Raw genomic sequence first — 25035 nt, forward strand, 5'->3', positions numbered from 1 at the left:
GCAGCACCCTTTTCTTCTTTCTTTTCTTTTTTCTTTTCCTTTTCTCTCTCCTGCGGCCAGCACCTTCTCCTTCTCTTCTTCCTTTCCTTTTTTCTTTCTTTTTCACAGGCCTCCCAGCACAGTAGCGTTTTTCCTTCACAGGTGTTGACAGATCGGAAACCCAGGGACCGCGGTCGGTGATGCTGCGGCTGAAGGTCGGCGATGCGGCAGTCCGGAGGTTGGCAGTGCTGCAACTAGAGATCCGCGATGCCGCGGGTCTGGAGTGCAACCGGTGAACGGCACTGTCGCGGGTCGTGTGTTTGGGTCTCCGGCAGGGGAGGTCACGCCGGCGTTGGGTCTCCTGCTGTGTGGGTGCGAACAGGAGTGACAATCTGCAGGGGCGCGGGTCTGCGGACGGCGGTGAAGACCTGCAGGGATCTGCGACGGGCGACCTGCAGAGATGTGTGCCGGCGATCTGGTGGTGAAGGAGTGAACGTGATTTCACTTGAAGCAGTGAACGTAAATCTGAGATGCGGATCTGTGCAGATTTGCTAGGGACAACGCAAATCGGAGAGTACTTCCGGTGGGTTGTCGCCGGAATGCGTGCTCGCACCGTGATGAATTTTATTTTTATTTTTTTATGAAAAACGAACTAATCGTTCCCACAGACGGCGCCAAACTGTTAGAACAGTTTTCAACACGGTGCATGCGCTTTCTTCGGGATCTTCAATACGTCGTCATGCACTTCAAATCACTACAAAAAAGACAGCATTGTCAAGGGGGTCCCTGGGGAACCGGGGACACTCCGATGCCAAAGTCAGATAGTTTCTAAGAGAAATATTATGCTTCAGTGCACAATAATTCAATACGTTTAATAATATGTGTGATTATATTTCAGGATTCAAGATATCTTAGTACCTTGTGTCGGGGCCTATTTATAGGCTCGGAGAGATGAAGTAGACTTGGACTGGATCTTCTTATTTGAATTGGTTTGAAAGTCCAGAATTGAGATAGAACTCAACAGCTATCATGTAGAGATAATCTTGAGTAGTCATCTTGTAAAGATAAATAGGACGTCTTTATTCCAATATTATCCTAATTGGAATATAAGACTATCAATTAATTAAATAGTCCTTGCTATTTAATTAATATCTTCATGGGCCTATCCTTGGCCATTGGGCCCAGAATTTGGTGGGCTTGTAGTGTGAATTTATTCCCAACAATTATTATTATTATTATTGTTGTTGTTGTTGTTGTTATTATTGTTTTTGGTTCATCAAATATCTCATTGAAAATATGTATATTTAGCCAGATATGATGTGATTATGAATATAAAGTTAAATGACTAGAAGGTGTTTGAAGAAATGTTTCTGTGGTGCTTTTGACACACAGTTTTGGCTTCCATTTATAAAACTTGTATGTATACAAGTGATTACAGAGTTGAAATGATAGATTACAAGAGAATGAGATAGGGTGTTATCAACTCTTCAAATGATTAATTTGACTTGGCTTAAACTACTTCTTTCCGTGGAGTCTTATCTAGTGGTTGGGTTTATTGTGCAGCAGAATATGTTGGGTTTTGAATACCATCATCTGATCCTATATGCCCCTGCAAATGTAACGGCATTAATGTAACGTTTGGATTTTGTTTTTGAAACCTAAGGGAGACTGAAAGGTTTTGTAAGAACATCAGCCATCTGATCCTTTGAAGAGAGAAACCGAACATCAAGATGTTTTGCAGAAACTTTTTCCCGAACAAAATGATAGTCGAGCTCGAGCTAGAAAGTGAGATTTTTTTTTTTTTTTTTTCTTTTTTTCCTTGCGTTGGGGCATGGCCTATACGGCTATACCGGCCCCCTATTACGTCCCCTGGTTGCGACCCCAAAAGCAAGAGACAAAAATACCCTTCTACAACTCGGTTGATCAAGCCATTCATCGAGTGTCTCGGGTTTTATATGGAGAAATGATGCAACATTCTTGGTCGATCGAGTTTATGGGAGTATAGACTAGAGTATCCTCCCTTTATAAATAAAATTTTCAATTAAAAAAAAAAAAAAAAGACTGAAAGAGCAGAGCACATGGGTCGTTGACTTAACGAAAGACAGGCGTGATATTCATTTCATTCAAGTAGAAAAGGTATTTTTCTCAAGAAGCATAGGGCCCCCTTTTTTAAAAAAATTGTTTTTGGTTCATCAAGTATCTCATTGAAAAGGAAAGGTGCATCAGCCAAGATATGATGTGATTATGAATAGAATGGAAAGTGCTTTATCTTGTCTCCACTACAGGTATGTTTGGTTGTAGTTGACAGGTTGTTGCTATTTCAAAATCTTATCTTCTTTCAACTGCTTCTATTCTTATTCTACTAGTTTTTAGAAAGTGAGAGGCTTTTTTATCAGTAATTCTGATCATCACAATCTTGTTGAACTCAAAAGTCTTGCAAAGAAAGAAGATGGCAGTGACGAGTACAGATGAGTATCAGGCAGGAATCGACTCCAATTACGACCGGGAAACCGAGATAAAAACATTTGATGAGTCAAAAGCCGGTGTTAAGGGACTCCTTGATGCTGGGGTGACAAAAGTCCCACGCATGTTCCACCGCGGACAATTTAGCCTTGATGAGAGGCCAGGAAGAGAATCCCACATCAGTATTCCTATCATAGACCTTCAAGGCATCCATAAGGACTCGAGTGTACGTACAGAAGTCATTGAGAAAGTTCGAAATGCATGCGAAAAATTCGGTTTCTTTCAGGTTGTTAATCATGGAATTCCTGTCACTCTTTTGGATGAGATGATAAATGGAATGCAAAGGTTTCATGAGCAGGATACTGAGGTGAAGAAAGAGTTCTATTCACGCGATTATGGGAAAAAGGTACTTTATTTATCCAATTATGATCTGTACCAATCACCAGCAGCTAGTTGGAAGGATACATTTATCTGTTTTGTTGCACCAAATGCTCCCGAGCTGGAAGAACTGCCTGCAGTATGTAGGTATGTGGCAAAACTAATCCTAGTCTTTAACATTTTCTTCATCTATTATTAGGTAGATACAATTGGCCTCTTTTCCATGATTTTAAATGGGATAATATATCATTTTATGTTTTATTTAGTTTTCTTATTCTATATTTCCCCATGAATATAAATTGTAATCAATTCCTAGAGATTTTAACTATGGTGGAGTGAAAGTGGTGGTTAATGGGTTTGAGGTGAAGAGGACTCACCTCACAACACAATGTTTCTGTCTTTATTCCATAATAACAACAGCCTTTAATTAGAGATACGATTACAATTTACCCAATGACTTCTTCTCCTAATACTAGTTGGATTATATAAGATTATTGAGTCATCATATAAGATGTCTCTTATTGGAACATAAAATCCTATAAGACTACACTCGACTTAACCAATTCCTACTAGGATTGACTTGGCAGGGGAATAAGGATTACTAATCCTAGCTAGCTACCCCATTTTCCCAATAAATAGGTTCATTTCTAACACTATTTAACTCAAGTCAATAAGAGCAAAATGTAGCCTTATTGCCTGTTATTTGGTTCTTTTTCATGGTGAATGTGAGCCTTTAAGACCAAACTACCCCCAAATCTCGTCTCCCTTTTCTTCTCTCTTACTAATTAGGTCAAAACCTTTTGAGTTATAAAGAACTGAAATGTCATGGTTCATCCCCTATCTTTGTTCTTACCAAAGGCACATAAGACGTATTATAACAGCTTGATGGATTGAGCTTGCAGAGAGATAGTTAAAGAGTACTCGGAACAAGTAATGAAGTTGGGGCTTGATTTCTTTGAGTTATTAGCAGAGGCTCTTGGGCTAAATCCTAGCCACCTAAAAGACATGGACTGTGCTGAGGCGCTTCAGCTTCTTGGCCACTACTACCCCTCATGCCCTGAACCAGAGTTGACTTTGGGCGGTAGTGATCATACTGATGGCAGCTTCATTACCATACTTTTACAAGATCAAAAGGGTGGCCTCCAAATTCTCCATGAGAATCAATGGGTTAATGTTCCTCCAGTGCATGGAGCTCTAGTAGTCAATGTTGGAGATCTCCTACAGGCATGTCTATCCTATCTAGCTTAATTCAATACTTTTGTCATCACTATCATGTAAAATTTAGAGTTACAAGGCATTTTATATACAACAGATACATGTGGCTTTACAAAGACATCAATGACAAAGATAGCAAATTCCCTTATGAACTGAATTGACATGCAAGTTTCCTTCTAGAGGTGAATTCTTTTTGTGTGTGTGATGATTGAGAATCCTCTCCTGCACGATTTTCCTTTTCTGCATAATTGGATAATGGATACTGCACAATCTTCTCTTTCAAGGCTGTCATTGCATGAGTTTCTCTTGTAAGTCTGGCTGATGATATGGCAAGATCTTTCTTTACTGAATTTGATGATCCTTTCCCATCGTGGCTGGTTTCCTTAGCTAGCTTTGATTCATCTTCATGATCTGCAACATTAGTTGCAGCAGCTCCATTTGGAATGTTATGATCTGGGTCTAAATACCTTAACATACATAATCATGTAACTATCACCATATTCTCATTATTATATGAAAAATGATAAAAATTTATTCTTTCAACTATCTCCACATAATGAATGGATTATGGCCTAGCTCACAGGCAGATATATGAATGAACTCATGCTGGTGGGGTATATATTTACTTTATCACCCAGAGTAAATATCGTTATTAAGGATATAATCAAGATTTTGATTTACCGCTATATATGTATATGGTTACCGTGAATCAAGTTGTCTATATACAGTGGTCAAGTTTCCTGCAAGAGATTGTTTATATTTGGAAAAAAAAAAAAAAAAAAAAATCAGATTGCTAGATTATAAAGTGCATCAAACATTAGTCATGGGGTGTATCTCTTTGAGAAATTTGGCATAGCAAATAAGTTAATTAAATTGTTTATCGGTTTTCACTTGTATTTGTGCAGCTTATCACAAACGACAAGTTTATTAGCGTCACTCACAGAGTATTAGCGAACCATATTGGACCAAGAATTTCTGTGGCTAGTTTTTTTAGACCCTATGTTCAGGCAGGCTCGAGGGTTTATGGACCAATCAAGGAGCTGTTGTCGGAAGAAAACCCCCCAATATACAGGGAAACAGATGTAAAAGAATATCTTATGCGCTACTACTCGAAAGGGATTGATGGGATCTCTCCTTTACAACATTTCAAGTCGTAAAGATGTCCACACAGATTTAGATTCATGTTTCTAGTAATTGGCACAACTAGTCATGCTTCTAAGTACTACTGTCTGCAAACCTCTTCTTGTGTCTTCATGTAATGACTCTACCATGCTCTCCATCTATAACATAGAACCAAACCTATGGCTTATATCATGTATAATGGCATTGTTGGGCTACGATATTTAGCAAATTTGTTAAGCATCTTTTTTGTTTTTTTTTTTTGACATGTTCACACAAGAAAAGAGAAGAAGAGATTCAAACTAGTGACTTCCGCTTCATAAAGCGTGGTTCCTAGCCCATTGAGCTACCATTTGGAGATAATTTGTTAAGCATCTATAACAAGATTGAATGACTAATTTTTAATCTCACATTATTTAGTTGTATGACAAATATAAACGAGTCTACTAAATAGCATTATTTATTAAATTGCAACAAAAATGAATAATTATATATGATTTTTGTTGTCGTTGTTGTTGTTATTGTTTTCGGTTCATCAAATATCTCATTGAAAATATGAATAGTTAGCCAGATATGATGTGATTATGAATATAAAGTTAAATGACTTGAAGGTGTTTGAAGAAATGTTTCTCTGGTGCTTTTGACGCATAGTTTTGGCTTCTATTTATAAAACTTATATGTATACAAGTGATTACAGAGTTGAAATGATAGAGTACAAGAGAATGAGATTCAGTGTTATCAACTCTTCAAATGATTAATTTGACTTGGCTTAAACTACTTCTTTCCGTGGAGTCTTATCTGGTGGTTGGGTTTATTGTGCAGCAGAATATGTTGGGTTTTGAATACCATCATCTGACCCTATATGCCCTTGCAAATGTAACGGCATTAATGTAACGTTTGGATTTTGTTTTTGAAACCTATGGGAGACGAAAGATTTTTGTAAGAACATCAGCCATCTGATCCTTTGAAGAGAGAAACCGAGCATCCAGATGTTTTGCAGAAACTTTTTCCCAAACAAAATGATAGTCGAGCTCGAGCTAGAAAGTGAGATTTTTTTTTTTACCTTAATTTTATTTTATTTTCCTTGTGTTGGGGCATGGCCTATACGGCAATACCGGCCCCCTATTACGTCCTCTGGTTGCGACCCCAAAACCAAGAGACAAAAATACCCTTCTGCAACTCGGTTGATCAAGCCAATATTTATCGAGTGTCTCGGGTTTTATATAGAGAATTGATGCAACATTCTTGGTCGATCGAGTTTATGGGGGTATATACTAGAGTATCCTCCCTTTATAAAATAAAATAAAAATGAAAATAAAATCTGTAAGAGCACTTGGGTCGTTGACTTCAAACGAAAGACAGGCATGATATTCAATTCATTCAAGTAGAAAAGGTATTTTTTTCAAGAAGCATAGGGCCCTTTTTTTTTAAAAAAAAAATTGTTTTTGGTTCATCAAGTATCTCATTTGTTTGAACAGTTTTCCAAATGATGACGTAAGATGGACCCTGTAACGCTCTGGTGTATGAGGAGTTGTCTGGTTATAAAATAACTAGAAAAATGATCAAAGCTGCCGGCGTTGTCCGGCGGGGGATAGCTCTGATACCTAAATTAGTCACTGTGTTTAAGAGAAATATAACCTTGAAGATGATAGATAAGATAAAGAGAATAGAAGATATTCAATTAAGGAGAGGAAAATAAGTTACCAAAATCTTGAGATGAGACGTCCTTTTATAGGCGTCGGGTAGTACCTGCTTATCTGGCATTGTGGACTTACCTAGGATCCACGTGCCATGTAATGTGTTGATGAATGATGAGTGAAATGTTATGCAAGTATATTTAATCTTCCAAGAGTAATCCTCGGGAGTTTATGCAGGACTCGGTTTATTGAGTCTTTGAACCGAGTGTAGTGTATACTGTATTTAGGTAGGTATAAATTTACCGAGCATAAGTTCGGTAAGTGGGTGCAAATATATCGAGTTTAGTTATGGGATCCAACATCATTGAAAAGGAATGGCGCATCAGCCAAAAATATGATGTGATTATGAATAGAGTGAAAAGTGCTTTATCTTGTCCCCACTTCAGGTATGTTTGGTTGTAGTTGACTGGTTGTTGCTATTTCAAAATCTCATCTTCTTTCAACTGCTTCCATTCTTCTTCTACTAGTTTTTAAAAAGTGAAAGGCTTTTTTATCAGTAATTCTGATCCTCACAATCTTGTTGAACTCAAAAGTCTTGCAAAGAAAGAAGATGGCAGTGACGAGTACAGATCAGTATCAGGCAGGAATCGGCTCCAATTACGACCGGGAAACTGAGATAAAAACATTTGATGAGTCAAAAGCTGGTGTTAAGGGACTCCTTGATGCTGGGGTGACAAAAGTCCCACGCATGTTCCACCGCGGACAATTTAGCCTTGATGAGAGGCCAGGAAGAGAATCCCACATCAGTATTCCTATCATAGACCTTCAAGGCATCCATAAGGACTCGACTGTACGTACAGAAGTCATTGAGAAAGTTCGAAATGCATGCGAAAAATTTGGTTTCTTTCAGGTTGTTAATCATGGAATTCCTGTTACTCTTTTGGATGAGATGATAAATGGAATGCAAAGGTTTCATGAGCAGGACACTGAGGTGAAGAAAGAGTTCTATTCACGCGATTATGGGAAAAAGGTGCTTTATCTATCCAATCATGATCTGTACCAATCAACAGCAGCTGATTGGAGGGATACATTTGTCTATCTTGTGCCATCAAATGCCCCAGAACTGGAAGAACTGCCTGCAGTCTGCAGGTAGATATTTATTGGGTTTTATATATAGTTTTCTTATTATGTATTCCCTGTATCTATTTGATTGCCTTTCTTGTATTTACAGCACCTACCCTATTTTTTCTATAAATACGTTTGATAATTGCTGATTTTAACAAGGTATTATAGTCAAAAGTTCGGACTTTGAACTTTAACTCTGTCATTTAATCCTATTTCAATTAAATATTTCACATGTTGGGTTTCACTTATTAAAATAAAGTTTAAGATCACACGTGAGAGAGAGTGTTAAAGTATTGATTAAATTATTAAATTTACCTCTTTTTATTAACTTAAATTTTTAAGATAAATGTTGATTGAAGAGTAATATTAATTCACTCATGTCAAGAAGAGAAAAATGTAGCTTGGACAAGAGCCCTTTAAAACCCGAACTACCCCCCAAAATCTTTTGTCTCCCTTTTCTCTCTTGCTTCCATTATTTTCTTCAATACAAATTTCTTAATTCATCATGACGTCTTATCCTCCGATCCTGTGGCTGTTTGCACATCTAGCTAACACAAAAGGCACATTAGACTTGTTATAACAGCTTGGTGGGCTGAGCTTGCAGAGAGATAGTTAAAGAATACTCGGAAAAAGTAGTGAAGTTGGGGCTTGATTTCTTGGAGTTATTATCTGAGGCTCTTGGGCTAAATCCCAGCCACCTAAAAGACATGGACTGTGCTGAGTCGCATCTTCTTCTTGGCCACTACTACCCATCATGCCCTGAACCAGAATTGGCTTTGGGCACTAAGGATCACACTGATAGCAGCTTCATTACCATACTTTTACAAGATCAAAAAGGTGGCCTCCAAGTTCTGCTTGAGAATCAATGGGTTAATGTTCCTCCAGTGCATGGAGCTCTAGTTGTCAATGTTGGAGATCTCCTACAGGCAAGTCTATCTTATCTAGCCTTTTTTTTTTTTTTTTTTTTGGTTGATGAATATCTTACCCTCCAGTGCATGGAGCTCTAGTTGTCAATGTTGGAGATCTCCTACTGTTGTCATCACTAGCTAGCTATCATAATCATGTAACTAGCTCTCACCATATTGTCATTAATTATTATATGGCATCAGAGGCAAATATATGTAAGAACTCTTGCTAGCTGCTTGTAGATGCAGTATTTACTTTACCAACCAGAAAAAAATATCATTAAGGATATAATCAAGAGTTTGATTTACTGCTTTATATACCTAATTAGAGTGATGCTATACATTATCCATATCCCTAAAGCTTATGTGGCGTGGTTTTTCATAGTATTTGGTACATGCAATTTTTTCTTGTTGCTTTTGTTGGGGAATTGTGACACAATGGTTTTGAGGGGATAGGAGAAAGATAACATTACTCGTCTAGTAATCTGATTATGGTAATATATATAGTTTTGAAAATGGGTAGAAGGACTTTGCAAAGAAATGTACAGACCGTTCACTACAATCTCAATGCTTGGGAATGTCTAATACAGCGAAAAATATACACAATTTATATACACTCACGTACACTTCAACGAGTTGCATCTGCAAGCCATTCTAAATGTTGGGAATTGTCAGAATTATTCAACATTTCTCGTATGGAGTGGTCAAGTTTCCTGCAAGAGATTGATTATATTGGAAAATATCTGAGAAATTTAGCATAGAAAACAATGATCATTAAATTGTTTATCCGTTTTCACTTCTTGTATTTGTGCTTGCAGCTCATCACAAACGACAAGTTCATTAGCGTGAGTCACAGAGTACTAGCGAAGCATATTGGGCCAAGAATTTCTGTGGCTAGTTTTTTTAGACCCTTTTTTCAGGCTGGCTCAAGAGTTTATGAACCAATCAAAGAGCTGTTATCGGAAGAAAACCCTCCGCTATACAGGGAAACAGATGCAAAAGAATATCTCATGCACTCCTCGAAAGGGATTGACGGGATCCATCCTTTACAACATTTCAAGTTGTGAAGATGTCTTCTTGTAATGACTCTACCATCCTCCATCAATAACGAAGAATTAATTAAAGCCATCCTTATATAATGTATAATGCATTATTGTTACATACGATTTTCTGATTATTATTATTGAATGGATTATGAATACGACTTTACAGTTTATGCCTACCAAATTTGAAGATTCTTTGGAAATATTTTTTTGAAAAATGAAGACCAAGTAGTAACAGATGTAACAACATACATTGCCCCATGTTAACATTGCTTTTGCTTAATTTGTATTGTTTGATGTTTTTGTAGCGATTTAGAGAAAGTGCTAGCTATATATATTTGCACTATTATTCTAAAATGAATCTCTTATAAAGCTGAGTCTCACCTAGTAAAAAATCAAAATGAAATTTAGCACCCTTGAGTGCCTTTATAATCCACTCACCCTATGTAAGAACACTAGTAGCAGACTCCCAATAACTCATTTCCTTTCCATGTTTAAGAAAAATCTTTAAAAAATCGCAAAAAAGCATTTACATCAGAAGCCCTAAATATAATTAACATTAAAGGACATCTACAGTGTTTCCCAATGCATTGAGAAACACTGTAGATGCCTAATGCATTATTAAATTATAAAAAATTGATTTTCTTTCTTTTCTCCTTCACATGTCCTCAATTCTCTCTCCTCTCTCATTGATTGCAATGATAAAAAAATAAAAAAAAAAAAAAAAAAAAAATTTATTTAATTCATATATGGAAAAATAAGGGAATCTATTGTGAAATGTTTTTTTTTATAAGGAATTAAAAAGTAATTTTATCCCCTAAATTGAGGTTAAATGGTTGGGAAACTGCTGCTAGCGCTCTAAGCTATTCATCTTTTCAATGTAGGATTAGTGTGTTACAATCTCCCTTCCTTAAATTCGTGATGTCCTCATTTAGAGTATGTCATGTAATAATCCAATATTACATATCATTATTACAGATTCGGCTTACATGCTGTTATTTTTAATAGCATGTATGTTGTAGTTTAATCAACGGCTAAGATTGAATCTTAAAGTTGACTTACTTTTATAAGCTTTTAATAGGAGGGAGAAAATGAAGAGAGATTTTGATAAATTTAATTTTAATCGTTGATTAAATTACAACATACATGCTGTTATTAAAATAACAGTATGTAAGCCGGATTCCATTATTACTAAGGTACTAATGTAGAGTATCTTGGTTTTGACACCAACTCATGCAGCATGGCGTAGCAGTTCATAGATTAAACAGAAACCCAAGTCACAATTCTTTCACAAGACCAAGAAAATTTAAAGGTTTAAGGAAGAATAGAATTAAAATCACGCATGGTGAGTCTCTTAATGAAAAAAAAAAAAAAAAAAAAAACAACAACAACAACATAATTTGGTGGCAAAGCCATCATTATTAGGCTTAAATAGAATAGAAATTAGGGTCACAATCCCAAAAATCAAGAGACAAAAATATCGTTATGCAACACGGTTGACCAAGCCATCCATCGACTATCTCTAGTTTTTATATGGAGAACTGATGCAACATCTTTGGTCAATCGAGTTTACTATCCTCTTTTTTTTTTTTTTAATTAGAAAAGGAAGAAGTCCATGGTCCAATGGACTTCTTCCTTTTTTTTTTTTTAAAAAAAAAAATGGTAGGCAAGAGAGACCAACGTGACCATAGTAACACCTATCCACTGAGAGCTACACAAAAAGGGCCTAGACGGTGGGAACTGTAGGTTATCTCTCAAGTCCGATTGAGCCATAGCTTGACTCAGTCCCACTAAGACATTATTAGAAATTCAATACGGCTAATACTAATCATGCATATGTACGTAGATATACTCCATTGCGGAAATTCGAAGTCACACTTTAATATATACTCTGATCACTTAAGAATTTCTTTGAACCATTAAATCACCGCCCTTAAAAGTATGAACCATGGACTTGAGTCGAAAGACAAGTGTGTTATTCAAAATGCAAGTAGAAAAAGCGTTTTTCTCGTGAAGCATAGGGCCCTTTTCTTTTTAATTGTTTTTGGTTCATCAAATATCTCATTGAAAAAGATAGGTACGTCGGCCAAGATAAGATATGATGTGATTATGAATAGAATGGAAAGTCCTTTATCTTGTGATTCTTGTCCTCTCTATAGGTATGTTTGGTTGTAGTTGACAGGTTGTTGCTGTTAAAAGGATAAATCTCAGCTCCTCTTTTTACGGATGACAATAGTCCATCGTCCGTGATTTATGCTAGCAACCTACCTCCTATGGCTTCAGCAGCTCAAGCCGTCTGACAGCCATGTCTGGTGGAGCAGCTCAAGTCCTTCTTTGTAACATGTCTTTCCATTTTGTAAAGTCTTCAACCTTTATTCTTTTAAGTTCTCTTCTTTATCTGTTCTAACATGCTCTTCTCTGTTCTTTGTGAGTTAACCAAAACAGAGCTTCTTAAACTCTCTTCAGTTGCTACATGAAAATCTTATCTTCTTTCAACCGCTTCCATTCTTCCACTAGTTTTTAGTCAGTGAAGGCTTTTATCAGTAATTCTGGTCATCACAATATTGTTGCACTCAAAAGTCTTACAATGAAAGAGGATGGCGGAGGCGGTGACGAGTACAGATGAGTATCAGGCAGGAATCGACTCCAATTACGACCAGGAAACTGAGATAAAAACATTTGATGAGACCAAATTAAAGCCGGTGTTAAGGGACTCCTTGATGCAGGGGTGACAAAAATTCCACCCATGTTCCACTGCGGACAATTTAGCCCTGATGAGAGGTCAGGAAGAGAATCCCAGATCAGTATACCTATCATAGACCTTCAAGGCATCCATAAGGACTCAAATGTTCGTGCTCAAGTCATTGAGAAAGTTTGAAATGCATGCGAAAAATTCGGTTTCTTTCAGGTTGTTAATCATGGAATTCCTGTTACCCTTTTGGATGAGATGATAAATGGAATGCAAAGTTTTCATGAGCAAGATACTGAGGTAAAGAAAGAGTTCTATTCACGCGATTATGGGAAAAAGGTACTTTATTTATCCAATTATGATCTGTTCCAATCACCAGCAGCTAATTGGAGGGATACATTTTTCTGTTTTGTGGCACCACATGCCCCCGAACTGGAAGAACTGCCTGCAGTATGCAGGTATATATGTGGTAAAACTAATCTTAGTCTTTAACATTTTCTTCATCTATTATTAGGTAGATACAATTGCTGGCCTCTGTTCCATGATTTTGAATGGATAATCTATCTTTTTATGTTTTATATAGTTTTCTTATTCTGTATTCCCCATAAAAATAAATTGTAATCAAGTCCTAGAGAGTTTAACTATGGGGAAATGAAAGTGGTGGTTAATGGGTTTGAGGTTAAGAGGACTCACCTCATATAAGATGTAAGGATAAAGGATTACTAATCTTAGCTAGCTACCCCATTTTCCCTATAAATAGGTTCATTTCTAACACCAATTAACTCAAGTCAATAAGAGCAAAACGTAGCCTTATTTGTTGCCTGTTATTAGGTTATTTTTCATGGTGAATGTGAGCCTTCAAGACCAAACTACCCCAAAATCTCGTCTCCCTTTTCTTCTCTCTTACTATACTAATTAGGTCAAAACCTTTTGAGTTATACAGAACTGACATGTCATGGTTCATCCCCTATCTTTGTTCTTACCAAAGGCACATAAGACTTATTATAACAGCTTGATGGATTGAGCTTGCAGAGAGATAGTTAAAGAGTACTCGGAACAAGTAATGAAGTTGGGGCTTGATTTCTTTGAGTTACTAGCTGAGGCTCTTGGGCTAGATCCCAGCCACCTAAAAGACATGGACTGTGCTGAGGGGCTTCTTCTTCTTGGCCACTACTATCCCTCATGCCCTGAACCAGAGTTGACTTTGGGCGGTAGCGATCACACTGATGGCAGCTTCATTACCATACTCTTACAAGATCAAAAGGGTGGCCTCCAAATTCTCCACGAGAATCAATGGGTTAATCTTCCTCCAGTGTATGGAGCTCTAGTAGTCAATGTTGGAGATCTCCTACAGGCAAGTCTATCTTATCTAGCTTAATTCAATATTGTTGTCATTACTATCATGTAAAAGTTAGAGTTACAAGATAAAAATATCTTTCAAATATAATAAACCAAAATGCACAAGGCATTTTATATACAACAGATACATGTGACTTTACAAAGACATCAATGGTAAAGAGAGCAAATTCCATTATGAACTGAATTGACATGCAAGTTTCCTTCTAGATGTGAATTCCTTTTCTGTGTGTGATGATTGAGAATCCTCTCCTGCACAATTTTCCTTTTCGATCTGCATAATTGGATAATGGATACTGCACAATCTTCTCTAGTAAGGCTGGCTCATGATATGGCAAGATCTTTCTTTAATGAATTTGATGATCCTTTCCCATCGTGGCTGGTTTCCTTAGCTGGCTTTGATTCATCTTCATGATCTGCAACATTAGTTGCAGCAGCTCAATTTGGAATGTTATGATCTGCGGCCGATACTTCAACCTATCATAATCTAAATCATTTAACTATCACTAAATTTAGCATTAATATAGCATAGCAAATAAGTTAATTAAATTGTTTATTGGTTTTCACTTCTTGTAGTTGTGCATGCAGCTCATCACAAACGACAAGTTCAATAGCGTCACTCACAGAGTATTAGCGAACCATATTGGGCCAAGAATTTCTGTGGCTAGTTTTTTTAGACCTTATGTTCAGGTGGGCTCGAGGGTTTATGGACCAATCAAGGAGCTGTTGTCGGAAGAAAAACCCCCAATATACAGGGAAACAGATTCAAAAGAATATCTTATGCACTACTTTTCGAAAGGGATTGACGGGATCTCTCCTTTACAACACTTCAAGTCGTGAAGATGTCCACAGAGATTGAGATTCATGTTTGTAGTAATTGGCACAACTAGTCATGCTTCTAACTACTGTCTGCATGGGAACCTCTTCTTGTGTCTTCATTTAATGACTCTACCATGCTCTCCATCTATAACATACAATCAAACCCATGCTTATGCTTATATAATGTATGATGCCATTGTTGGGTTACGGGGTTTAGCAAATTTGTTAAGCATGCACTAGATGTAGGAGCGGACCCACGTTGCAAGGTGGGACCTGGCAACCCCTAAATTTTTTAAACTTCTTCTAACTATTGCAGAAACATATGGGTATTCAAAATAAACGAAAAGAAAATCTCAATTTTGATTGTAAATTAGTATTTTCTTCTAAGCCGACATCAAATGTTTAACTCTGTAAGTTTTTGGTTCTATCTTGAATCAATAATTTCTTTTGGATTTGAAATTTTCCTTCAGCCTTTTTTCTTTTTCTCCTGTTTTCTGTAGATGGTGCCGATTTTTCATTTGCAATTCAGTAAGACAGATTATGATCGTAATATAAAAGAAAGAGCGGGACTCGAAACCTTGTTGACAAAGACGACACGTTGAACTGGGTCTTGCAGATGTAGCGACTGCGTATCCAAATATCTGTAGGAAATTTCAAATAAATTGAATGTGAAAAAACTATCTGAAATCCAAAACACTATAGAGAAGAAGAAGAAGAAGAAGCGTACCCGAGAGAGAGATTTGGGAGAAGAAAGAGAAAGGAAAGAAGAAAGAGCTAGAGGGAGAGAGAACATCCGTGAGAGTTAAAAAGACATTCTATCAAACACCTCCGGGCCTCATCCAAACAATAACATAAAAGAATTACCAAAAAAAAAACAAACAAAGAAATCTATAATACCAATTAGTGATATCATAATCTTATCATTTAATTAGTGCACTTCTCTCATCTCTGAGACGCTTGTAAAATCAACTTCAACCTGGAGAAGAACGCACTCCATTTTATCCCTGCCAACATTTTACAAAATATATTTACATGATAAGAAAACTTTAATTAAATTTCACACACGATCTTGATTCCCAGGAAATTGAGCTTATTTTCTTTCCCAAGGAAACAGACAAAAAACAACAATTTACTTGATCCGATAGAGTTCTTTGAGGTTTCTGATTGGGGCTGTGAATTGCAGATGCTAGAGTAAGCCTTCTATACTCTATAGAGTAGCATCGACGTTCTCGGAGATCCGCTCCGCATGTACACCGCTATATGAACAATATTCATGATTCGTTGTTGCAATTTTAGCGTTAGACGCAGTAACTTTCACTGGAATGCACGGAGTCACAAAAATTCTCTGATTCAAGACACATGTCGTAATTTTAGACACTCTTAAATAAATCGATCAAAATGTAAGTGTCTTTTGATTTTAAACTCAGTTTAACTTAAAATGACACTCAATAGCATTTTAAAACGTCAAGTATCGCAATTTTACGCTCTCCTCCTAAAAACTCCCCTATATTATTATATAATATAGATAGATAATATAGATTAGAGTAGATTTAGATTAGCATAATTTCTTTATGTTTATGTAGTATTAGTGTATTTCCTTTATTTTCACTGGCTTTGTTCAATTAATTATAAATAGGCTAACCTATTGTACAGTTTTATACAATTTCATAATTCTTTAGCTTATCGTTTTTTCTTTTGTTGGTGAGGCTGTCTTCCTACAACCATTACTTTTTATTTTTTTATGATGAGTATTGATTGTTTCTTAGGACTTTAGTGGGTTATTTTTGCCGCGACCAAGACAGCTCTAAATTATCGCCTTGTGCGGCTCATGAAAAAGTTTGTTTTGTTTATAGTTTCTCTGGGACCATTGATAAAATTATTGTTTAGTGTTTGATTCTTTTGAATCATTCTTTGTATTTTTGCTGTATTTTTCTTTTGGGCATCATTGTTGGTGTCCCCTTTTTTTGTTGTTTGATCCCTTATAACTCACTTTCCCTTATTTGATTTAAAAAAAAAAAAAAAAAAAAAAAAAACAGCTCTAAATGATCACGTTTTATTTTCTTCTTATTCTTTAATCTAGTTAAAAGACAAAAAAGCGGTTGCACCAATTTCTTTGCTGTCCTTGTTGTCCCTCGAAAAAAGAAAGATTCTTCTTACTCCACATGCAAGAGCGGTATACAAACACCTGTTAATGCTTCGTAGTTCATAGCATTAAGATAAAGGGAAAAAAGAAATGGAGATGACAAGCTCACTGGAGTTTCAGGCAGAAATGAAATCCAAATACGACCGAATGAGTGAACTGAAGGCTTTTGATGAGTCAAAAGCTGGGGTGAAGGGACTCGCAGATGCTGGAGTAACAAAGATCCCGCAAATATTCATCCATCATCATCATCATCATCAGCAACACAATGATGATTCAGCTGGTTCCTCATCCTCCGACCCCAACTTCAGCATTCCAATCATAGACTTTGAAGGCATTGGCAAAGATGCTGGTCAACGTGCTAAGATTGTCGAAGAAATCGGAGATGCGTGTGAGAAGTGGGGTTTCTTTCTGGTTGTTAATCATGGAATTAAATCAACTGTGCTGGATGAGATGATTGATGGGGTGCGTAGATTTCACGAGCAAGACTGCGAGATTAAGAAAGAATTTTATTCGCGGGATGAAACGAAAAGTGTGATATATAACTCCAATTTCAATCTCTATAAAGCACGAGCAGCTACTTGGAGGGATACCATATATTGTGCTACGGCTCCTTCACCAAAGCCTGAAGAATTGCCACAAGCATGCAGGTTGTTGATTTCAATTATAGGTTTTTTTTCTTCATCTAAAGCCATATGTGTTTTTTCATTCATGATTTTCTTACTCATGGATTGATCGATTTGCAGAGATATAATGATTGATTACTCGAACGCAGTAATGAGATTAGGCCTTACTGTATTCGAGTTGCTGTCGGAAGCTCTTGGCCTCGAGCCCAACCACCTCAAAGACATGGGTTGTGCCGATGGACTTCTTGTTGTGGGCAATTACTATCCACCATGCCCCGAACCAGATTTGACTTTGGGCCTTAGCAAACACACCGATAGTACATTCCTCACTATCCTTTTACAAGACCAAATAGGTGGCCTTCAAGTCCTACATCAAAATCAATGGGTCACTGTCACTCCCATTCCAGGGTCATTGATCGTTAACATGGGAGATATGATGCAGGCAAGTAATTTTCATGCTTCAAAAAATGAAACATTATGATTCTACTGTTAATGTGTTTTGGGGATTATTTTTTGTTCTTTGTTTGAAAAACTGTCATTATGTAGGTGTTATGTTTTGGAAAGTATTTTAGGTGTTTTTAGGAGTATTTTATGTTTTAAGCTATTTATTAATGCATTTATTTTGAGAACGAAAAACAAAAGACAACAAATAAAGAATATAACAATAGACTATAATTTTCGATTGCATAAAAAAAATAAAATTATAATATGAGACATAATATTATTTTCATTCTTGCACATTCATATGTCTAAAGGCAAGATTTCTCATGAGCTAGCCAAACTTGCTAGGGAGAAAAAAAAGTATAATGTCAGAGATCATATATTTATCTCACAATTATTTTACAATGTTGAAAACCTTTTGATTTTTTTTTTTAGTAAGCACTAAATTAAGAAAAATTGGTAAAACTGTCACGTAATTTGAAACATTACTCAAAAAGCATAAATGTATATTGCTAAGCAGTTCTTGCAATCCAATATAGGTTATATTGATGAGTAATATTATACATACAACTTTTAATAGGTCAGCATGTGATTGGAGGGTACATTTCCTATACTGATTATAGTTCCTCATATTCAAATTGGTTCAATTATATATATATATATATATATATATAGGGGTGTAAACGAGCCGAGCTTGGGCGAGCTTCCCTTGTTCAAGCTTGGCTCGTTTAAATTTTACTCGAGCTCGAGCTCGAGTCGAGTTCAAGGGCGAGCCAAAAAAATCGAGCTCGAGCTAATAATAAGTCGAGCCGAGCCAGCTCGCGAGCTGGCTCTTATATTTAATATTTTTGTTTTAAAATTTTTTTTTAACTTCAAGTACTCTTAAACGACTTAAGAAGTTAGTTTGCATATGAGTATTTGCTTAGCCTAGCTAGTCGAGTATGGAGCCTGAGTCAATATAGCAAGGCATTTGGTTTCAAAGAGAGAGGATATGCATCATTTTATAGATAAGCAAACTTAGAGATTGATGTTTTCTTAACAATGTGGGACAAGTTAACAGGTTGCATTCAGACTGCATTGGGACAACGCCCCCTACAAAAAAATATTTTTTTAACGTCTCTCTCTCAATCCCCCTCACTAGTCACAACGGATCTTCCACCTGAACTCTCATTTCCCACTCTCTCACTCTCACTCACCAGACATGTAGTGATAGTGTTTGGGTCTGTTTGATTCATCAATAGTTTATGCCTTTCGCAATCTCCCTCAATAGTTTCTGCTTGATTCTTCTTCATTTCATTTGGATCTGCTCTAATTGAATCGAGGTTTTTTTAATGATTGCTCTTTCTCTCTTTCATCACGAAGGGTCTAGAATTTTTCATTCTCTAATGCTTAAATATAAATGCAATTTTAAGGTTTTAATAATTATGAGATTTATAATTAATTATCTATTACTTAGTTTATATATATATATATATACACACACACTCGAGCTTATACGAGCTGTTCACGAGCTTAGCCGAGTCGAGCCGAGCTTGCTTCGTTTAATATTCGAGCCAGGATTTGTGTTCATGAAGTGCTTCATGTAATATTCGAGTCGAGCACGAGCCGAGCTTATGCGAGCCGAGCCCGAGCTTGCTCGCGAGACGCTTCGCTCACTTAACAGCCCTATATATATATATATCCGATCAACTCAACATTGAACCCAGAGCTAAAATCTGTCCTTGGCAAGAACATATACCCTTTGGATAGATACATGGGAATATCTTGTAGGAATCATATGTTGAACTGATAAAAATGTTGTCTTAGTTTTGATGTCGCTCTCATGTATGTGTAGCTAATCTCCAACGATAAGTTCAAAAGCGTGTTTCACAGAGTATTGGCAAAGAATGTTGGTCCAAGAATCTCTGTTCCTAGTTTTTTCAGAAAACATTTCAAGCAAGACATTGCCGCCAACCCCAGGCTGTATGGACCAATTAAGGAGCTGCTATCAGAAGAACACCCCCCAATCTACAAGGAAACCACCTTAAAAGATTATGTTTACTCGAAAGGACTAGATGGGACCTCTGGACTAGAATATTTCAAACTTTCAACTTGTTCATAGATGAAAATATATGGTTCATTTATTTTGTTGAACTTTCAACTCTGAATTTCGATCTTGCTCCAATGTACACGTTAAGACTGTCAAGCTTCCCTGTGCTTGCCTATAGTCTGTTGATAAGTGTCAAATATTGCATACTTAGACCCCTTTACATTAGTTAATCATTTAGTTATATCGTTATTTAATGTTTTGCGTTAGTTTTGTGTTTTTAATATTTCATAGGTTATTGAAAAAAAATTATAGCTTTAAAAGGAAAAATGCAAAGTTTGGAAGAAAGCATACTTTGAGAAGACCTAGATGATGTAGTTAAGTTTAACCAAATTCAAGAAAAGGTTAAATCGGATTAAAGATCAGATTGGATTAAAGTTCAAATTGGATAAAATTTCGGATTGAATTCAAATTCAGATTCTGCACATGTCTCAGTATTTAACCACAATTTTCCGCTCAAATATCGGATTGAAGTGATTCAAGTGGCATTGGAAAGCTAACTCAAAATAATACAGTTTATTATAATATATGATTTCCCTAATTCGAACGGTTACTATGTCAAAATCGCCCCGCAATAAAAGGACACAAATTTGGACGAATCCTATTCCGATTTCAGACTTCTATTTGGACTGGGAAACAGACTTCCAAATTATCTAGGTTTACTAGGGCTTCTAGGATTCTCCTAAGCCTATAAATAGACCTCTTTGTATTCAAGAAAAGATATACAATTCCAGAGATTAGTTTTGGGATACAATTTTGGAGACAGAATGTAATCCACAGCTTTTCTTTTAGTTTAGTTTTTTCTTTGGGTTTAGGTTTTAGTTTCATAGTCATGTGGAGCTAAATTCTCTACTAAGGTTGGGGATGACGCCCCGCCGATAAAAAACAACATCACTTTTATTTAAGTCTTTATTTATCTGATTTTATTGAGTTTATTATTTCAATTGTTTTACTTCTAATCAATTGTGTGGAGGGATTCTTAGATATCTCTTGTGATTCAAGGATACATGTGATGATTTGAGATAATTTCATATGATTAATTGCTTGGTTTTTAACTAATAAAAATTGGATATCCCTTGTGATTTGTTCTACGGATACATTTGGTGTTTCAATTAAATTTGGATTCCTTTTGTGATTTGGTCAATGAATAGATATATGTGATGGTTTTGATTAATTATTTGAAGCATAGTAAAACATACATAAGATTTAAATTGTGAGAACTTCGGATTAATATTAATGAATATAGAATATGTTGTTATAATTTGATGAGTGTAGATTCCACATCCTTAGTGCCTTTATCTATTGATTTATTTAGTTTATTTAATTTATGTTTAGTCTTTTAATTTTCAAAACCAAAATCAAAAACCTTTTAGAACTAGGTTAGGATTTAATTAGTTTAGATATATAAGTTGCTCTTTCAAAAATACAATTCTTTGTAGGTTCGACCTCGCACTTGCAATCCATTAAACTGCAATCGATTTGTGCACTTGTGAGTTAAATAAATTTGCACAACATCTACATATAAAGCGTGTCTAATGTGTAGAAGATTTGAGCTTTTAATATTGTTCAAATTAAAGCTCGAAAATTGTTATGGATTAGTTGAAGAAATTGTTGTTTTTAATGTCGTTCTGTTTCACTTGCTGTGGTTGTTACAAGTGAAACCTTTTCATGCAAGTTACTATAGAACTTTGTAGCAATTGAAGTGGCACTTTACATGTATGTCTTGCGCAGAGCTTTAATTTATTTCGGGGCTGTCATGGTACTGCAATAAAAGCATGGAGTGGCAAAGCCTGAAAGGGTGTATAAGTGCCATCACATAGACAACTTTGAACTCATCTTGCACATGAAAGTTTTGGGAAGAATAAAATGGTATAATCATTACGTTGCAGTTCTCCAAATTTTGCACTATGTCAAGAGAATTCTGTTTCATGGATTTTACTTCTCTATACATTCCTCCCTTGAGCTCCACGCATATTCCGATACTGATTAGGCTGTTAATCCCATATATCCCCGTTCTATCATTTGTAACTGTTCCTTATTTGAAATTTCTTTGATTTCCTAACATACTAAGAAATATTTTGTGCACAATCCAACATTGAGGCTGAGTACCACGCGTTTGCTGACACTACTTCTAAATTTTTGTGGTTATTCTGGCTTTTGACAAACATGGCTGATGCCCCTCAAATTGCTATTTCTCTCATTCATTATGACAATCATGAGAGTGCCATACAATTTGCACAAAATGATATTTTTCATGAGCATATAAAACACATTGAAATTAATTATTACTTCAAAAAGCATCATCCTCAATAGGGCACCTTACATCTACGATTAGTATCATTCGAAGATTAGTTTTTTCACGTCTCAACTTGAGCCAGCTTCAGTCGCCACTTCGAGATTAAAAAGATGTTAACATATTACCATAATTATGGGAGAATATCTTCATAATATTCTCAATATTTATATCATGGTCATATTCCTTATTCACTACCATATTAGCTCCTCTTAATTATTATAAATCAATTAGCATAATTTCTTTATGTTGTATTAGTGTATTTCCTTTATTTTCACTGGCTTTGTTCAATTAATTATAAATAGGCTAACCTATTGTATAGTTTTATACAGTTCCATACTTCTTTAGCTTATCTTTTTTCTTTCGTTGGTGAGGCTGTCTTCCAACAACCATTACTTTTTATTTTTTTACGATGAGTGATTATTTCTGGGACTCAGTGGGTTACTTCATATTCTGCCACGATGCAAGACAGCTCTAAGTGATCAGTTTTTTTAGTTTTTATTTTTATTTTTTATTCTTTTATTGTCTAGTCCAGTTAAAAGACAAAAATGCTGCTGCACTCATTTCTTTGCTGTCCTTGTTATCCCTCCTTGAAAAAAGAAAGATTCTTCTTACTCCACATGCAAGAGCAGTATACGATCACTTCTTAATGCTTCATAGCATTAAGATCAGGGGTAAAAAAAAATGGAGGTGACAAGCTCACTCGAGTTTCAGGGAGAAAGGGAATCCAAATATGATCGGACGAGTGAACTGAAGGCTTTTGATGAGTCAAAAGCTGGGGTCAAGGGACTCGCAGATGCAGGGGTAGCCAAGATCCCGCGGATATTCATCCATCATCATCAGCAACACAATGATGATTCAGCTTGTTCCTCATCCTCCGACACCAGGTTCAACATTCCAATCATAGACTTTGAAGGCATCGACAGAGATGCTGGTCAACGTGCTAAGATTGTTGAAGAAATTGGAGATGCGTGCGAGAAGTGGGGTTTCTTTCTGGTTGTTAATCATGGAATTAAGTCAACTGTGCTGGATGAGATGATGGATGGGGTGCGTAGATTTCACGAGCAAGACTACGAGATTAAGAAACAATTTTATACACGGGATGAGACGAAAAGTTTTACATATAACACCAATTTCGATTTCTATCAAGCAAGAGCAGCCAATTGGAGGGATACAATATATTGTGCTACGGCTCCTTCTCCACCCAAGCCTGAAGATTTGCCACGAGTATGCAGGTCGTTGATTTCAATTATAATTTTTTTTTTTCATCTAAAGCCATATTTGTTGTTTCATTCATGATTTTCTTACTCATGGACTGATCGATTTGCAGAGATATAATGATTGATTACTCGAACGCAGTAATGAGATTAGGCCTTACTGTATTCGAGTTGCTGTCGGAAGCTCTTGGGCTCGAGCCCAACCACCTCAAAGACATGGGTTGTGCCGATGGACTTTATGTTTTGGGCCATTACTATCCACCATGCCCCGAACCAGATTTGACTTTGGGCCTCAGCAAACACACCGATAGTGCATTCCTCACTATCCTTTTACAAGACCAAATAGGTGGCCTTCAAGTCCTACATCAAAACCAATGGGTCACTGTCACTCCCATTCCAGGGTCATTGATCGTCAACCTGGGAGATATGATGCAGGCAAGTAATTTTCATGTTTCAATAATGAAACATTATGATTCTATTGTTAATGTGTTTTGGGAATTATTTTTTGTTCTTTGTTAACGTTCGCGCGCGCGCACGCGCACATATATATATATATATATATCCGATTAACTCAACATTGAGCCCAAAGCTAAAATCTGTCCATGGCAAGAACATATACCCTTCGGATAGCTACATGGGAATATTTTGTAGCAATCATATGTTGAACTGATAAAAATGTTGTCTTAGATTTGATGTCTCTCTGTGCAGCTAATCTCCAACGACAAGTTCAAAAGCGTGTTTCACAGAGTATTGGCAAAGAATGTTGGTCCAAGAATCTCTGTTCCTAGTTTTTTCAGAACACATTTCAAGCAAGAGACTACCGCCAGCCCCAGGCTGTATGGACCAATCAAGGAGCTGCTATCAGAAGAACACCCCCCAATCTACAGGAAAACCACCCTAAAAGATTATGTTACTTATATTTACTCGAAAGGGTTAGATGGGACCTCTGGACTTGAATATTTCAAACTTTGAACTTGTTCATAGATGAATATGGTTCATTTAATGTGTGACATATTTGAACTTCTATTGTTCAAGCTCGAATATGGTTTTCTTGAAGAAATTGTTGTTTTTAATGTTGTTCTGCTTCATTTGACCCCCCCTCCCCGTTAATCCAGCCAAAATATAAGTCTCATCATTTCCTTAGTTTGTTGTCTGATCTATGCTCGTAGATGCTTTGAAAATTATCAATTCTTTAATTTTAATTAGTTTCCAAATAGTCAACATTAACCTGAATCACTTGATTGTGTGTTTAACTTTATCCTTGGATAGATAACTAGATATGAATCGATTGGCTTGGCCTTTTACCTAAAAGTACTGAATAAATGGCTACACCAGCTAATGCGTATGGCTCCTACACCAGTTACTACAACAGCCACAAGCACATGCGCAAGGAAATTCTTGGAAAATTCTAGCATCTTCTCAGGTGCATCGATCCCATTTTTTATTTTTTATTTTCCAAGCGTTTATAACAAATACCAGCTAAATTAACGCCGGTAATAGCTGT

General features: G+C 36.3%; 3 protein-coding genes and 1 pseudogene across 3 annotated transcripts; all 4 read left to right on the top strand.

Moving 5' to 3' along the window:
* Window positions 1-2105: 2105 nt before the first annotated feature.
* On the top strand, window positions 2106-5500 carry LOC132178864 (1-aminocyclopropane-1-carboxylate oxidase homolog 1-like). The gene is made up of 4 exons (XM_059591436.1): window positions 2106-2264; window positions 2412-2967; window positions 3723-4044; window positions 4941-5500. The coding sequence occupies exons 2-4, from the start codon at window positions 2429-2431 to the stop codon at window positions 5190-5192; spliced, it is 1113 nt and encodes a 370-aa protein (XP_059447419.1). The 5' UTR covers window positions 2106-2264; window positions 2412-2428; the 3' UTR covers window positions 5193-5500.
* A 1573-nt stretch (window positions 5501-7073) lies between these two features.
* Window positions 7074-10032, top strand: LOC132178723 (1-aminocyclopropane-1-carboxylate oxidase homolog 1-like). The gene is made up of 3 exons (XM_059591241.1): window positions 7074-7940; window positions 8521-8842; window positions 9640-10032. Exons 1-3 carry the CDS (start codon window positions 7402-7404, stop codon window positions 9886-9888), a joined length of 1110 nt encoding a protein of 369 aa, XP_059447224.1. The 5' UTR covers window positions 7074-7401; the 3' UTR covers window positions 9889-10032.
* Window positions 10033-12100: 2068 nt separating this feature from the next.
* LOC132180006 (1-aminocyclopropane-1-carboxylate oxidase homolog 1-like) lies at window positions 12101-15114 on the top strand (annotated as a pseudogene).
* Window positions 15115-16956: 1842 nt separating this feature from the next.
* On the top strand, window positions 16957-24637 carry LOC132178686 (1-aminocyclopropane-1-carboxylate oxidase homolog 1-like). Its single transcript, XM_059591188.1, has 6 exons — window positions 16957-17518; window positions 17615-17936; window positions 19770-20028; window positions 23177-23549; window positions 23645-23966; window positions 24240-24637. The coding sequence occupies exons 1-6, from the start codon at window positions 16962-16964 to the stop codon at window positions 24501-24503; spliced, it is 2097 nt and encodes a 698-aa protein (XP_059447171.1). The 5' UTR covers window positions 16957-16961; the 3' UTR covers window positions 24504-24637.
* The last annotated feature ends 398 nt before the right edge of the window (window positions 24638-25035 follow it).

The sequence above is a fragment of the Corylus avellana genome, chromosome ca4, assembly GCF_901000735.1.
Source record: "Corylus avellana chromosome ca4, CavTom2PMs-1.0".
Lineage (NCBI taxonomy): Eukaryota > Viridiplantae > Streptophyta > Magnoliopsida > Fagales > Betulaceae > Corylus > Corylus avellana.